At 36.8% G+C, this 16,707-nt stretch overlaps 1 protein-coding gene across 1 annotated transcript in view; it reads left to right on the forward strand.

Moving 5' to 3' along the window:
- LOC129804502 (endoribonuclease Dcr-1) overlaps nucleotides 1-16,707 on the forward strand; it is a 19,258-nt gene continuing 2,551 nt past the window's right edge. The window contains exons 1-2 of the mRNA XM_055851850.1: nucleotides 1-2,649; nucleotides 9,859-13,200. Coding sequence (XP_055707825.1) covers nucleotides 121-2,649; nucleotides 9,859-13,200 — 5,871 coding nt within the window. The 5' untranslated portion in view covers nucleotides 1-120. The remainder of the gene's footprint in view (nucleotides 2,650-9,858; nucleotides 13,201-16,707) is intronic.

Genomic DNA, 16,707 nt, shown 5'->3' on the forward strand with positions numbered 1-16,707 from the left:
AAGTGGACATAACCTCGCTTTTTCTTGGGGAGGGAGAATGTGTTTGGGATGATAAAATTATCCCTTTTACTTTTTTTAGTGAATATTAGTGAATAAATTGTACATAGAATAGTGAATTTAATGGCCTACACGTGGGCGGACAATGTCCATACCACGGCCTTTACGCCACGTGACTATCAAGTGGAATTGCTTGCGGCAGCATTTGAGGAGAATGTTATTGTTTGCATTGAACAAAACTCCTCCAAAGAGTTCATTGCCCTCAAGTTAATACATGAACTGGGCAAGGATTTACGATGCAAGGACAATCTCAAAACGACAATATACTTATCACACGGCAGAGATGGAGTATCCACGTACAATCTCATCTACCATCTGACGGATTTAGTGCCTCTGAATTGCTGCACTGAGGAGAAAGATATCACATGGACAAAGGAAAATCTCCTGGGTAAGGTGGTTATCATCAGTCCGGAAAAATTGCTGTCTCTATTGAAGGCTCACGTACTCAATATTGAGCAAATCAATTTGATTTGTGTGGAAGATTGTCACAAATTGAGCTTCACCGAAGAAGTTCAGGATATTTTTCTGAAATTCTACGAAAAAACACAAAATCCACCAAAGATTCTAGGTCTAGCTGGTCCTTTTCACAATGCTGGCTGTCCACTGGGCCGATTAGGAGCTGAAATTGAGTATTTAGAGCAATTTGTTCATTGTAGGGCAGAAACAGCCAGTGATATTGTCACTCTATTGCGCTATTGTACGAAACCTCATGAAATTGTTGTGCAATGTGCTCCGCACTCCTGTGACGAATTAACTTGGTTTCTGGCTCAGTTGGTTCAATCCAAAATTGACTATCTCACCGATCATCGATTTGACCCCATGGAAATCTACAGCGATGAGTACTACGATGAACTGAAGAATATTCCGGATCCCAAAGGTGAGCCTATGACATTTCTACAAGATTTCCTACAGGTTCTCAAAGAATTTGGACCCTGGTGTGCCGATCGGGCTGCCCTTGCACTTCTCATTCAGATTGAAAAGAGTAAAGTAAAAACGCCATATGAAAGACATTTTCTCCTCCTCTGTATGACTTCCACAACTTTTGTCCATGTCCGTGCCTACTGTGATAGCTATTTCAGTCAATTATCCAGTGAAAAGGAACGCATAGTTCGGTATTCCTCACCCAAAGTCCTTCGGTTGCTCAGTATTTTGGAGCATTTTAAGCCAGATCCTAAGCAATTGGGCAAATCAGGGCAAACTCCGGGGGCGCCAATTGAAAATGGGGAAAGTTTAGGGGGTTCAAAGAATTTTCCCACTGCTAATATCCTCTCGGAAATTGATAATTTGGACTTTAAGGGACTCTCCCTGTCCAGTGAGCAAATAGAGGAGCATGTAAATGGCATGGTGGAAATGCAGGAATCGTCAAAGTTGAAGGATACCCTGAGAAATATCACAGAGAAAACCCTCGATGTTCTTCCAAATACCACAAATTCACCAATGAGAAGTGAAGGTAGAGTACCTAGAATGCGAAGGAGGAATCTAATGTCTCACAATCGTCAGAATCGAGGTGCAAATGCCCAATCTTTAGATCCAGATGCTCTCTGTGGTCTTATATTCTGCAACACAGAATTCACTGCTAAAGTTCTATTTTCCCTGTTGTATGAAGTGTCCAAGTTCGATGGAGATCTCAATTATCTGTCAGTGCAGTATATTGTAGACAAGGTGGCTGATCCCATGAAGGAGGTAAAGCAAGCTGAGAATGAACATAGGAAGCAGGAAGAGGTACTAAAACGTTTTCGTATGCACGAATGTAATCTTCTCATTGGAACATCAATCCTAGAGAAGGAGATTGATTTGCCAAAATGCAATTTAGTTATACGCTGGAATCCACCAAAGACGTATCGAAGTTATGTTCAATGCAAAGGACGAGCTCGAGCATTAAATGCTCATCACATAATTATGATTGGAGCTGATGTCAAACCCCAAGAAATCCCCAATAATTCTGATGCTCCACCAGAAACTGATGTAATTCCTCCTAAGGAGGATCACCTCGAAGAGATGAAAGTCAATACGGATAAAATAGTAAAACAATTTGCAGAATATGTAGAAATAGAAAAAATTCTCCTGCACAGTTGTGCCAATAGTGAACCAGATCCAAGTGAACTTGCCCTTGCGGATAAATACACCCAATGCATTGTGCCCTATAAACCCCTGGCAGCTTTTGATGCCCCATTCGTCAATCTAGCGACAGCTGTTGCCCTTGTTAACAAATACTGTGCCAAATTACCCAGTGACACATTTACCAAACTCACCCCCATTTGGCGCTATGAGAAGACCTTCCGAAAGGGCATACCACTCTACAAGTGCTCCCTGAGACTACCAATCAATTCACCCCTCAAGTGTGACATCAACGGATACCTCATGCCATCGCGAACACTCGCACGACGCCTAACAGCCCTCATAGCGTGTCGTTTGCTCCACATGTGTGGCGAACTCGATGACAATCTCCAGCCCATTGGGAAGGAGGGCTATCGAGCTTTTGAACCCGACTGGGAGAACTTTGAGCTTGAGTCAACCGATGAGATGTTGATTAATGACAACTTGGAACCCCGACCCGGTACAACGAAACGTCGACAGTATTACTACAAAAGGGTGAGTTTAAAAATTTTAATTTTTCTTTTTCCCCCAGAGATTAATCCTCTAATCTTCATCAGGGATAAACATTAAAAAAAAATAGTATTGCCACGTAGAAAAAAATCAATTTCAGGGTTTCAGTCTGGGTCAATTAAACTGAAACAATAGTTTTCAGAAAAATCAATACAAAATGTTTAGTACAATCTAACCAATTATTAATCACCATTAATTTAATAATTTCCGTTTTCAATTACGCCAACAAGGCAATTTGTCAATACCATGTGAATAATTGCAGCAATAAATCAGTTTTGCTTTCTTATCCAATTCATCTCTTACCTTACTGTATCTCGAATTTATGCTTAGGGGAAAGTGGTCTGCCTTTGAACGAAAAATGATGTTCTAAATTTGAGATTTTTTTCAGAGTAAACTACAACATGAGTTTTACTTTGCACTACACCAAAAAATTCTCTTGTTCATTAAGCTTCTATGCTTACCCCATTCAGGACTCGCAAGTCCTCAGTTTTTCCTGGTGAGGAACTTGAAAATGTGATGTCGATATATTCAAAGGCAGCCTGCATGGTCTGCCTTTGAATGTGATTGGGCAGCCTTTGAATCTTAATTTTTCACTGAGAATATTAGGGCTGTAACATTAAGTGGCCCATAATTGATTAGCATGAACCCTAATGCACTCAATAAAACCACCACTGTAGTCAAAAGTCATTATACAACAACATTTTTTACATTTTTCTGAAGCTCTGTTTTTCACTTGAAAATTTGTAATAAAACGCCATTGAAGTTGCCAATTCTCAGTTTGAAACATCCCGGCCGGAGCAAGATAGCATGTTATAAGTAATTGTATGACATTCGTCAGACCAAAGTAGGAGTTCTATTCTGCTCCCGGACAGGAAGCTGTCAGATGTTTCAATGTATGGAAAGAGAGGATTCAAAGGCACACAAAATTAATATTCAAAGGCTGCCGCAGAGCAATATTTGAAAACTTTTATCACCCACAAAATTTGTCTCATCTGAATCAAAATGTATTTGGAGAAATACCATCCAAGAATAACCATCTATGACTCACAATAGAAGATTTGTTCGAAAAATTATTTTGATTATGAAAAAACACATGAATTGTGGAACATCAAAATTACAGTTTAGAGCTCAGTTTCGTTTTTTTTTTGCCCTAGCACCTAGAAAATAAGAGCTAGGGTCTGCATTTTTTGATGACTTGTGAGGATTATGAATAGCTATCTAATAGTTAATAGAAAAGAATTTATGCTTTAAAGAAAAATGAAAAAATTACAATATTCAAAGGCTGCCGCATTCAAAGGCAGACCACTTTCCCCTAATCACTTTGAACAAGGGGGGTAGCATAAGTTTTACTCAGAATATTGTTAGGGGAGACTGGGGCAAAAAGTCACAAAACGGATACAGTAGACTCTCGCAAATTCGGCTCTTTTAAGATCGGGCTACTTTTTAATTCGGGCAGCGGTTACATTGGAAAAAAGTTTGTTGTCATTTTTCAAGTTTGATTATGATTATCAAAAAATGAATCAAATATGCTCAAATTTGGCATGCTTTGTCTTAGTTTTGATGTGATTTTGCATTATTAAGGGATTTTTATGACATTTGCAACAAATATGAGTATGTACACTTAATGAGTGTGCAGATGAATAAAAAAATCGTTGCATTTCAAAAAGTTTGTCGCCCGAATTTCTGTCTAATTCGGCTGACATTTCGGTCCCATATGCCCGAATTTGAGAGAGTCTACTGTATTTTATTTTTTTCCAAGCTACTCTAGCGCTTCAAAAATTTCTAATTAGCGCAGTTTTATAGGAAATTACCGCTCTACAACTTTGTGAAAGTAATTTTCCTCTATTTTGTAAGGAAATACGTTTATCGAGCCAATTTCTAAAAGGTAATTTTGTTACTATTCTCAAAAATTCTGGGGCAAATAGTACCAGACATTGGGTATTATCATATTTTGATTCGCTTCATTACAGGCTTCCGTAAATTTGAAAAAATACCTAGAGGATATATTTTCATAGAAAATTTATTCATCTACACCTTTGTAAAACACCGTTTTCTCAGCGAGAAAAGTGAGAAAACGAGAAAAACGCTTTTCAAGCTATTTTAGAAAAAAAAAACACACATAAAAGACCGCAAATCGTTTGACCAATGCAAACAACAAGCGGCGAGACATGATAATGACGTTTCTTTTCGCCGTGAGTCATCAGAAATTGCTTTGCTTTTTTGTTACTTTTTGCTATACTATACCTTTTGTTACTTTTTACCCCAAGTGGCCATTTTTAATAAAAAGATTTCTGGAGAAAAAAACTTTTGTGAAATTCTAAAATAGATAGCGGATTCGTATTCAAAAAATCCAAATTATTTAGAAAATATTCACCATGTGCCTCAATTTTGGAAAATAAGTAGGTAATAATTGTTATTTTCTGCAAGGAAAATATTTCAAAAATCGGGCTAAAAATTTCGATATTTTTTATTTTCTAAATTCCTTGTTCGAATTCTAAGAAACTTACGGCATTGAAGAAGGTCTATGGAGGCTATCTATAGAAAAAAATTTGAGCCGCTATCTTTTTTATCTTGGAAGATATTGAATTTTGAATTTTTCGATTTGTGACTTTTTGCCCCAGTCTCCCCTATTGTTTGAGAAAATTATTTAAATGGATATTTCCGCTAAAGAAATTTTCGATTTCGGGATTTTTTTTTTAATATTAATTTACAATTAATTTAAGTCAAATAAATCATCTCAAAACTCACCTATAATTTTATAAGGGTAATAAAATGGAATTATTAAAATAAAATGGAACTCCTATCTGGTTCATTGCCACTTGGGATTAGTTTAAAGTTTTCATGAATTCCAAGACCTTTCTAACAAACCCAAACTTACCCCAAACAATTGAAAAATATACATTTTTAGAGGTGTTTAATGTAAAACTTTGAAAAAAAAACATTAGGAAGAATGTACTTATGGATTTTCTTATAGGGACGAAATATTTTCCTTGGCAGTCCCTCAGATACACCTGATGACAAAAAATCTTGCAAAGTTTTCTAATTAACTCTTCGTAAGTTTAAATACACCTAGTTTGGACCGGGAAAACGCTGTAATATCCAGTTCTATTGATTGAAATAGTTTCATACATAAACCTACGAACAGTTTTAAACAAGATTTGAGAAAATATGGGCTAAAAATTTATAATTTGAGGATCAGTCAAAAATTAGCTTTTTGGACAAAAATGCAAAAGTAGCCCCACATTCTAAAAGTGATGTAATCATTTAATAACCATTTAATATAAGCTGCGTTACTATTTGTAAATATTATTAACAGTCAGAAAAACTGAAAATAATGCCGAGGGAATATTTTTGGCACGGATTGTGGTTGGTTTTTGGTGTGATCTGTTCTGAAAGGGGTTTCTTCTTTGAATATCAAAATTTCCAGCCCAAATTCTACTTTTTCAAATATTTTTTTATTATTTTTCAAATTTCTTCTTATTATTGTTGCAATTTCTTTTTTTTACTTCATTATTTTATTTAAAAAGCATGAATAAAATCATCAAATACAGTTCTCCTCGAAGAATCCTCCTATAACTTTGATAAGCGCTTCACATATTCGAGGCAACCTGTTGATCAATTTCTCCAAAATGTCTGAAGGAACTCTGCCCACGCATCCTGAAGTGCTTCCACCAAGATTAGAACTGATGTCGGCGCCTTCTCTCGAACCGTCTGGTCGAGAAAATTACAGAAAATTTCAATGGGGCTCCAATCGTGTGATTGGGGTGGCCAATGTATGTAGTTTAGGACCCTGCGTTTCTCTTTCTCAAGAAGAAAACCTCTACAAAGCTTTGAGGAATGCTTGGGGTCGTTATCCTCTTGAAAAACAAAACCACGCCCAATAAGTCGAATGCATTGGCCACCCCATTCACCCGATTGTAGCCTCATTGCAATTCTCTGGGATTTTCTCGACCACAAGGTTCGAGATTAGGCGCGACATCAGTTCCAATCTTGGTGGAAACACTTCAGGATGCATGGGCAGAGTTCCTTCAGACATTTTGGAGAAATTGATCAACAGGATGCCCCGAATCTGTGAGGCGCTTATTGAAGCTAAAGTAAAATTCTTCGAGGAGAACTGAATTTGATGATTTTATTCATGTTTTTTAAATGAAATAATGAAGTAAAAAGAAAGAAATTGCAACAATAATAAGAAGAAATTTGAAAAATAATAAAAAAAAATATATGAAAAAGTAGAATTTCAGACATTAGAGATTGGCTCGATAAATGTATTTCCTTACAAAGTAGAGGAAAATTACTTTCACAAAGTTGTAGAGCGGTAAATTTCCTATAAAACTGCGCTAATTAGAAATTTTTGAAGCGCTAGAGTAGCTTGGAAAAAAATAAAATATCCGTTTTGTGACTTTTTGCCCCAGTCTCTCCTATGCGGAAAATTACTATACAGGCCTTCCAATAATTTTTTCAATATTTCTTTCTAAAAAATGAGGTCATTCAATAATAAAATATCGTTTTTACCACTTCTGGTTCACGTTTCTTTATTTTATAAATTTTCTTTTAGTTGGCTATTATAGGGTAAGTGTGGGAAATTTCGGCATAGTTGCATGCAAACGCCAAAGTCTCAATTTTGAAATGTAATATCTTTAATAGAAATTGATTTTTTTTTATTACTTCTTTTTAAAGAGTGTTGCTTAGAAAGAACCTTGTAGACAGTTTATCGTCTTTATTTACTCCAAGATCATTCTTAATTTTAAAATGAATAAAAATGTAGACATAGCTTTGGTGCCCTATTTCGGCCACCTTCATTCTCATACAGTAGACTCACTCTCAATCGGGAATATGGGGCAAAATTTCATCCGGTTTAGCGATAGAATTGAGCGTCAAAGCCTTTGTAAATTCCACAAAAAGCGCTCAATTATAAAGAATCACGATAAAATAGAAAGAACTACAGCGAATTTGAGCGAATTAGCTTCATAATTAAACGTGAAAATTGTCAACAAAATTTGTCGCCCGATTGAAAAAGAGCCGATTGAGTGAGAGTCTACTGTAGTTCCTTGCCCTTCAGGAATTCTTCCAATGCCTTTTTCACGTCATCTCGTTTGCCGAAGCTACATTTTATGTTATTCTTTTGCATTGTATAATCTCTAGAGTACCGTCGTTCCGGGTGACTTTGCACGTTTTTTCGCTGTTTTTCAACTTTTCCCTCTAAAAGTGGATAGTTAAAGTCAAGGGAGGAGGGTTAATTGATAAAATTATTTGTATTCAGTTGTTAATGAATGGATATTGTGCCACTAACATTAATTTTATAAAATTTTACTATGTTCAAAAAAAATCAAGAAAAAAGGCTTGCACTTGGGATAAGGTGCGGGTGACTTTGCACTTTTTAATAAATACTAAAGAATCAACAATTTCTGATAATAAACGACAATGAAGATCTTCATATCTAAGGGTAAGATGCACGAGATCTACAAGATGACGTGGTCGCCATCTTGATTTGACGTTTCCCTCCACCATTTTGAATAACTGTCAAACCCTAAAACTGGTCCGATTGGGTTGAAATTTTAGTATGTTGTAGCTGATGTCAAGACCTTTTCAAAACGTATCTATGTTCCAGTCTACGTCAAGTATTTACCTAGATACAGAGGCTCAAAGTTTAAAATTTTGTAATACTCATATTTTGACGGTCTTTATTTTTTAATTTTCAATATTTGAAACCTAAACGAAATGCCTCAGTAACCATTAAAAATGGTAGAGACATTTGTTTTATATATTTATTTACTGTAACATAATTTAAAAAAAAAATTAACGAAAAGTACATTTAATTAATTTTTTTATTTTTCATCTTTACGAAAACAGTTTTTAAGATTCTCAAATAATGCGCTGTTATAAACAAAAACATTACTTTTCTTTTTGTTTGTTTGTTAGATCTCATCGCCTAACGATAGCGCTCTCTCTTTTGTGATAGTTTTGATAAAAGAAGCTCCCTGTAGTTCTGTTTTCATGAAAATGTCAAAATTTTGAACTTGGAACCCCTATAACCAGGCAATCACTTGACCTAGGTCGGATTTTATATATGTTCTGAAAAGGCCTTGACATCAGCTATAACATACTAAAATTTCAGCTCAATCGGATGAGATTTTTATTTTGACAGTTATTCAAAATGGCGGACAGAAACGTCAAATCAAGATGGCGATCATACCATCTTGTAGATCTCGGTCATTTTATCTTAAGTTCCCACAAAATTGGATAATTTTTAGCCAAATACTTCTATAATAAAACTTTAGAAAGACCAATATATGCAATTTTATAATATAAATCATGTGTTCTTAGGAAGATAATAGGGAAAAAAATATTTTAATAAAAATAATCAACAAAATCGAAGTGGATTATTCTAGCCAGATAAATTTAGATTGGATTTGGGCAATTTACTACTCTGAAATCGATTTTGGAATTGCACCTTCAGATAACTTTTTCACGGAGGCGTTTTTTGACAAAATACTTATATTAGCATTTCATTGACTATTACTGAAACTACAAGAATCCTTTTGGGGATCATTGTACCTTACTTGGTACATAACATATCCCTATATACTTTGACATGGTAGACCGGATCGGCGAAGACCGTAGAAAAGTGCTCGAATTTATGAAAGTCTTACGGACAGTAGAGTGCAAAGTCGCCCCCCGACCCCCGAGCCCCGAGTGCAAAGTCACCTGCAACGACGGTATGTAAAAACTAAAAATTCATGGAAATTCGAGGAACAAAAAAGGTGGCCGAAATTGCAAGCTGGCCGGAATTTGGCACATTTACCCTAAGTCTTTAATTTCATCAAAACTTCAAATTTATCTCAAAATCTATAATGTCTTTTTGTCCTATATGAAAACTTTATTACACTTGAAATACTGACCCAGACTGAATGAAATTATAACAAAGTTTGAAAAGTCTATCGCTTCATTTAAGCCTTATATGTATGTTCTCTATAATCATATTTTAATTTACCCTTTTGTCATGAAGAGATTGTAGAGATTCATTTATGTGAGTGGCCTTAATTCAATTTACATGAGATTTTCTGGCAGTTTTATCCTAATTTTGAATCATAAATGAAGAAATCCTTTTATGAATGATGCAAATGACTCTGACCAAATTTATATGGTCTTCCTCTCCTGAGCAAACAAATCTTATCATATGCTCATCTCTATTAGGTGGCCTCTGCACTCTCTGGCTGTCGTCCGACAGCTAATGAAAAGTGTTACTTCTACTACATTCAGATGATCCTAAAGTGTCCCATTCCCGAGGAACAAAATACACGAGGGCGTAAAATATATCCACCTGAGGAATCATTGCAGGGATTTGGGATATTGACTTTGAAGAAAATCCCCCAAATCAGTGCTTTTCCCATTTTTACACGATCTGGAGAAGTAGAGGTCTCCCTTAAACTTGTGTCTGAGGATATTGTGCTCAGTGAGAATAATTTAGTGCATATAAATACTTTTATCAACTACACATTTACCAATGTGCTGAGATTGCAAAAGTATCTGATGCTATTTGATGCTGATGCCAATGAAAATTGTTACTTTGTGGTGCCGACGGTTAAATTAAATGATGAGGAGGGTATTGGTGTAGATTGGGATTTTTTGCGGTTAATCAGTGAAAATGCCGATGTATTGCCACAGACGGTGTCTGAAGAGGAGAGAGCCAGTCAAGCATTTGATGCTAATAAATTCAAAGATGCCGTGGTAATGCCATGGTATAGGAATCAGGATCAACCACAGTATTTCTATGTGGCTGAAATATGTTTTCATTTATCGCCAGAAAGTAGCTTTCCCGGTGAGAATTACAGTACATTCCGTGAATACTATTTTCGCAAATATGGCATTGAAGTCCAGAATTGCAAACAGCCTCTTCTGGATGTTGATCATACCAGTGCACGACTGAATTTTCTCACACCACGCTACGTGAACAGGAAGGGTGTGGCACTGCCGACAAGTTCAGAGGAGACAAAACGCGCCAAGCGAGAGAATTTGGAACAGAAGCAGATTCTAGTGCCAGAACTCTGTACAATTCATCCATTTTCGGCTTCACTGTGGCGTGCAGCTGTTTGTCTACCCTGTATCCTGTACAGGTTCAATGCCCTCCTGCTGGCCGATGAGATCCGACGGCAAGTGTCACAGGATCTGGGATTGGGCAGAGTAGCCAATGAAGAAGATTTTGAGTGGCCATCATTGGACTTTGGATGGAGTTTGGCGGAAGTTTTGCGAAAATCTCGTGAAGCTGCCCGAAAGGATTCCATACACAGTGCTAGGGAGGATGAGGTTCACAGGGAAAAATGTCCAGAGGAAAAGGTGAAGAAACAGATGGGAAAGTTGACTAAGAAATTCAATGGACTGACTGAGGATGAAGATGAGGCAAAGGATGAGGATGAAGATAATGAATTCGACGATGATGTTCTGGAAATTGGAACATGGTCCAATGATATGGCCAATGATGTTCAGATAAGTTTCGATGGACTCCCTGATGATCACTGGACTATACAGAATCCCAATCAAATTCGCTATGGATCACCAACATCGTGGAATGCAACACAGACGGGAAGTGTCTTTGATCCCACATTTTACGACACAGATTCCGATGATTCTCTCCAATCTGATCCGGATGATGCTGAGAGTGTCAAGAGTGAGGGAAAGATGCGAATTGAATTCAAATCGGATAATTTAGCTGAAGCCATTGAAACGGAAGAGGAAATACTGAAGCGTCAAAAGAAATTGGCAATAATCAATGATATGATTATCGAAGGACAATCAACAGATAACAGTGAGAATGACTACAATAATCTCCAAAGTCTCCCGGAAATCACTCTTACATCCTCAATGGAGGAATGTGAGAAACAATTTGAGGAATCTGTGGCAGAAAATATTCAGAGAATTGAACAGTCTGGAATGTTGATAAAGTACAATGAGGAAGTGTCTATTGTGAAAAAGACTGATTCCATGAAGGTAAACTCATCATTGTCTCAAGATATCCTCAGAGAATTCCTTCCATATGCTCAGGAAGATGATTTTGAGAGATTTTACAAGAAAGGTGGTCTAACTCTTGAGGAACTACAATCTGTAAATGGGGAATTTGTGACCAAAAATGGTGTTGATGAGATGAAATGTCTCAATTCTGGTCATCTCTTTGACAGATTCATCAATACTCCTGGAAGTATGTCCGAAGATACTTTCATTGAGCATCGACGGAAGAAACTCCAACAGAATCTATCCATAACAGCAGAGGAAATGATGAGGAAGTACGATGAAAGGCCCATCGAAAAACCAGAATCCTTCAGTTTTGACTACCAACCCAATCTCAAGGGACATCCAGGACCAAGTCCAAGTATTATTCTTCAAGCTCTAACCATGTCCAATGCCAATGATGGGATAAATCTTGAGCGATTGGAAACTATTGGAGATTCCTTTCTCAAGTACGCCATTACAACCTATCTCTACTGTACGTATGAGGATGTTCATGAAGGCAAGCTAAGTCATTTGCGGTCCAAGCAGGTGTCCAACCTCAATCTCTATCGACTGGGAAGGAGGAAGATGCTGGGTGAAAGTATGATCTCAACAAAATTTGAACCACACGACAACTGGCTCCCGCCATGCTACTACATTCCCAAGGAACTCGAAAAAGCCCTAATTGAAGCTCGTATCCCAGCTTGTCACTGGAACCTAGCTGATCTACCTAACCTCAAAGAAATGTCCAGTCAGGAGATATGCAACCTAATCCGGGATCGAGCAACAGCCTTAGGACTTGTAGAGAGAGATGAAAAAGAAGATGTCGAGGTGGATACCAATCTCAATTTTGACAATTTCCCCTGTTTCATCCCCTACAATCTCGTAACGCAGCACAGCATCCCGGATAAATCCGTGGCAGATTGCGTAGAAGCCCTAATAGGGGCATATTTAATTGAATGCGGTCCCAGAGGTGCTTTGTTGTTTATGGCCTGGGTGGGAATAAGAGTTTTGCCATGCTTCGAAATTCCCTATCCTGAAAATTTACAACGCCTACCCGGAACATCGGATCTTCGAGAGCTCAGCAGCAAAGCTACCAGAACAGTTTATGGTTGGTGGACTTCACCGAAATCTCCACTTCTGCATCACTATCCCGAACCTGAGAGGATGCTCAAAGAGCTCCTTGACGGATTTGATAAGTTTGAGGAGACAATTGGATATGAATTCCGGGATAAATCGTATCTACTACAAGCCATGACCCATGCTTCGTACTCTCCAAATCGCCTAACTGACTGCTATCAGCGTTTGGAATTTTTAGGGGATGCTGTTCTAGACTATCTCATCACGAGGCACCTATACGAAGATCCAAGGCAACACTCACCAGGAGCCCTCACGGATTTGAGATCTGCTTTGGTTAATAACACAATTTTTGCGTCTCTGGCAGTTAGGCATGGATTTCACAAGTACTTTAGGCATCTTTCTCCCGGGCTCAATGAAGTCATCGATCGTTTTGTGAGATTTCAACATGAGAATGGCCACAGTATCAGTGAAGAGGTATGTTAATTTTAAAGTTTACAATAATACGGGCTTCAGACCTAAGGCTAAGCCATAGGCTTAACTTCTTTAATGTCTTATCGGTCGAGATTTTTTGGAAAATTTTGACTTAGGATTGGATTATTAAAGGAAAATGACCTATTACATTTTGAAAAATCAATAAAATCGGTTGCTGTTTAAGGATTTGCGATCTTCGGGAACTGGGCTAAACCTCTAGTCTGAAAACGATCTAAGGATAAATGCGGTGAAAGGGGTATGATTTACTTTCATTCACATTTTCATTATTAATTATTTCTTAAAAAATATATTAATTGAAAAAAAATGTTTTATCCTTACAAGGTTTTATATGAATATTAACGAAAAAAAATATTTAAAAATTTATAAAAATTTCTACATTAAAAAACGTTTAAAAGTAAGTAAAAAAATCTAAATACGAAATTGAGTAACTTTTTGTAAAATCTTGTCGAATTTCACTATTTTTTGTATTCTCTTTTAACTAGATTTACTAAAATGTTACAAACTGATACCAAGGTCCAGGTTTTATTAATAAAGTAAAAAACCCAGTGATTATCCGATTTAATTGTAACTTCGATTAAACCGGATGAAGTTAGGGTGTCATACACTGAGAGAATTCCGAAAAAGTTAAAATAACATTCCGGAAATGTTAATTTTTACCCTGCAGTATTGATCCGAAAACGGTGTAAATACTACCCTTTTTAGGTGTACTATTGGTTAAAGATACCCTTCTTTCATGTTGATTTTACCAGATTTTACCCTTAAAAGGTGTAAAATTAACAGCAAAAAATGTTGATATATTTTTACACCCAAAAAGTGTTAAAGTTATGACGAAAAAAAGTTAATCGCAGCCTTTTTTTCTCAGCGTAAGGATTGTAGTGCTCTATGAGAGTTTTACAAAACACCAAAATTTTTCAAATTCTGACAATTAGAACCAGAGATATGGCTCAATTTTTGAACCCTTATAACACGGGTCAGGAGAGTCGGGGGCTTAAATTTTTTACCGAAGGCTCGTAGGCCCAGCTTTAACATACTAAAATTTGAGATCGAACGGTACCATAGGGGCTGAGTTATTATTCAAAAAATCAAAATTTGGGGGTATTCCGAAATAGCGGAAGGAAGGGGTGGAGGGTGAATCTAACATCACTTACTTCTAGCCACCCATTGATATTTGACTCACGTTCGAGATTTTGGCTTTCGGGATTTTGACCGGGACCCTGATATAAGAACTTTTTTTTGGATGAAAAATAATGAGTATATTTTCTTAGTTTCTTGTTCTTGGTGGGTTCTGAATATTGCTTCCAAAGAAACTTATGGTACATCACGTTAAGTTTCTGAGATATCTTAAAAAAAAATTTTAAAACATTGGTACCTAACGGTTGGTACCTAATCCAGGATTGCCAAAGGATGATTTGCAGAGGACGACCCAGAGAAGATTTCTAGCTGAGATTCTCTACAATCCTCGGCTTTTGTGTTTCTAGGTAAAATCCGACCACGTCAGATCGGGCCCAACTTTTGTATTTAAACATTTTAGCACTCATAGATTACGAATATCATATTCGCCACAAATCAATTTTCGTGGATGTGCCGTCCGTCCCAACCGTCGGTCGTATAAACATTTCTGGAGAGAGAACGGAAAGAGATATCGACAAATGGTTTTCGGCAAAGGTCAAATATCAATGGGCGGCTAGAATTAGGTGATGTCAGATACACCCCCACCCCCTCCTACCGCTATTTCAGAATACCACCAAATTTTGATTTTTTGAATAATAACTCAGCCCCTATGGCCCCTATGGTACTGATCGATCTCAAATTTTAGTATGTTATAGCTGGGCCTGAGAGCCTTCGGTAAAAAATTTAAGCCCCCGATTCTCCTGACCCGTGCTATAAGGGGTCAAAATTGAACCATATCTCTGGTTCGGGTCCCGGTCAAAATCCCGAAAGCCAAAATCTCGAACGCCAAAATCCTGAAAGCCAAAATCCCGTCTCGAATCGGCCAAAATCCCGAAAGTCAAAATCCCGAATTCTTAAAAATGTCATAACTACTCCAAAGATTGTACCCGCGCTTGCTGGAGGCAAAGGGAAATTTTCTGTGTCTTGGGCAATTAATCTACACATTATACTGCATATAATTTCATCCCTATCAGGATTTTGGCTTTCGGGATTTTGGCCTTTTCGGGATTTTGGCTTTTTGGGTTTTGTCTTCCGAGATCTTGTTTGCCTCCGGTTATTTTATTGCATAGTGTTATAGCGGAAAGCACGCTACCTTCAGACGACTCAAGCTTTGAGAAATTCATGTTTTTAATATGTTTTTTTTTATTAATTTGACCCATTAATATTATATTTTAATAGCTAGTCGAATGGCTCAAATTTCCTGAAAAGAGTCATGGATTGAAACCATTATGAAAATGAACATAGAAAAATATGACTTAGAGTAAGTGTGCCAAATTTCGGCATAGTTGCATGAAAGCGTCAAAGTCTCAAGTTTGAAATGTAATATTTTAAATACAAATTGATTTTTTTTATTCTCTCTTTTGTAAGAGTGTTGCATGGAACCTTGTTAAGAGTTTACCGTCTTTATTTACTCTAAAATCATTCTTAATACATTTTAAAATGAATAAATATATAAGCATAGCTTTGGTGCTCTATTTCGGCCACCTTCATTCTCATAGTTCCTTGCCCTTCGCGAATTCTTCCAATATCTTTTTCATGTCATCTCGTTTGTCGAAGCTACATATTTTGTTATTCTTTTGCATTGTATAATCTCTAGAGTACGTAAAATCTAAAAGTTCATGGAAATTCGAGGAACAAAAAAGGTGGCCGAAATTGCAAGCTGGCCGGAATTTGGCACACTTGCCCTATCCGAAACTTGAGTCGTCTGAAGGTAGCGCGCTTTCCCCTAAATGCTAAAAGAAAAATTTTAAAAATTGTAGACGATAAAGAAATGATAATTTACAGTTGATATAACATAAAAAATCTGACTATTCCTTGTCAAATAAGTTCTACGGTACGGGCTTCCTTTTTTTTGGAGAATAAAAAAATTGCTTTGTGTCCCGGTCTATTTTCACATGATTATCAAAAAAAAAATAAATAAAATAAAAATTTCCTGAAATGTTTCATCAAAAATCTTTTGCTTGATTTCAATGCGATCACCTGTAAAACTGTTAAAACTGTAAATACCAAATTTCGGCATAGTTGCATGCAAGTGCCAAAGTCTCAAGTTTTAAATGAATTGTATTTTTAATACAAATTAACTTTTTTTTGTTAATTGTTTTTAAGAAGTGTTGCTTGGAATCTTGTAGAAGGTTCATCGTCTTTATATTCAGCAAAATCATTTTTAATACTCCCTCCGTTCCGAAATAAGTCGTACGTTTGGCGAAAAATTAGGGATTAAAGAATGGTTTCAGAGAATGTTTTTGTTATTTGCAAATATCTTAAGTATGAACTATCCTCCATGTTCAGGGATAATATGGGGATCCTATCACGATGGTA

The sequence above is a fragment of the Phlebotomus papatasi genome, chromosome 1 (genome assembly GCF_024763615.1).
Source record: "Phlebotomus papatasi isolate M1 chromosome 1, Ppap_2.1, whole genome shotgun sequence".
Classification (NCBI taxonomy): Eukaryota; Metazoa; Arthropoda; class Insecta; order Diptera; family Psychodidae; genus Phlebotomus; species Phlebotomus papatasi.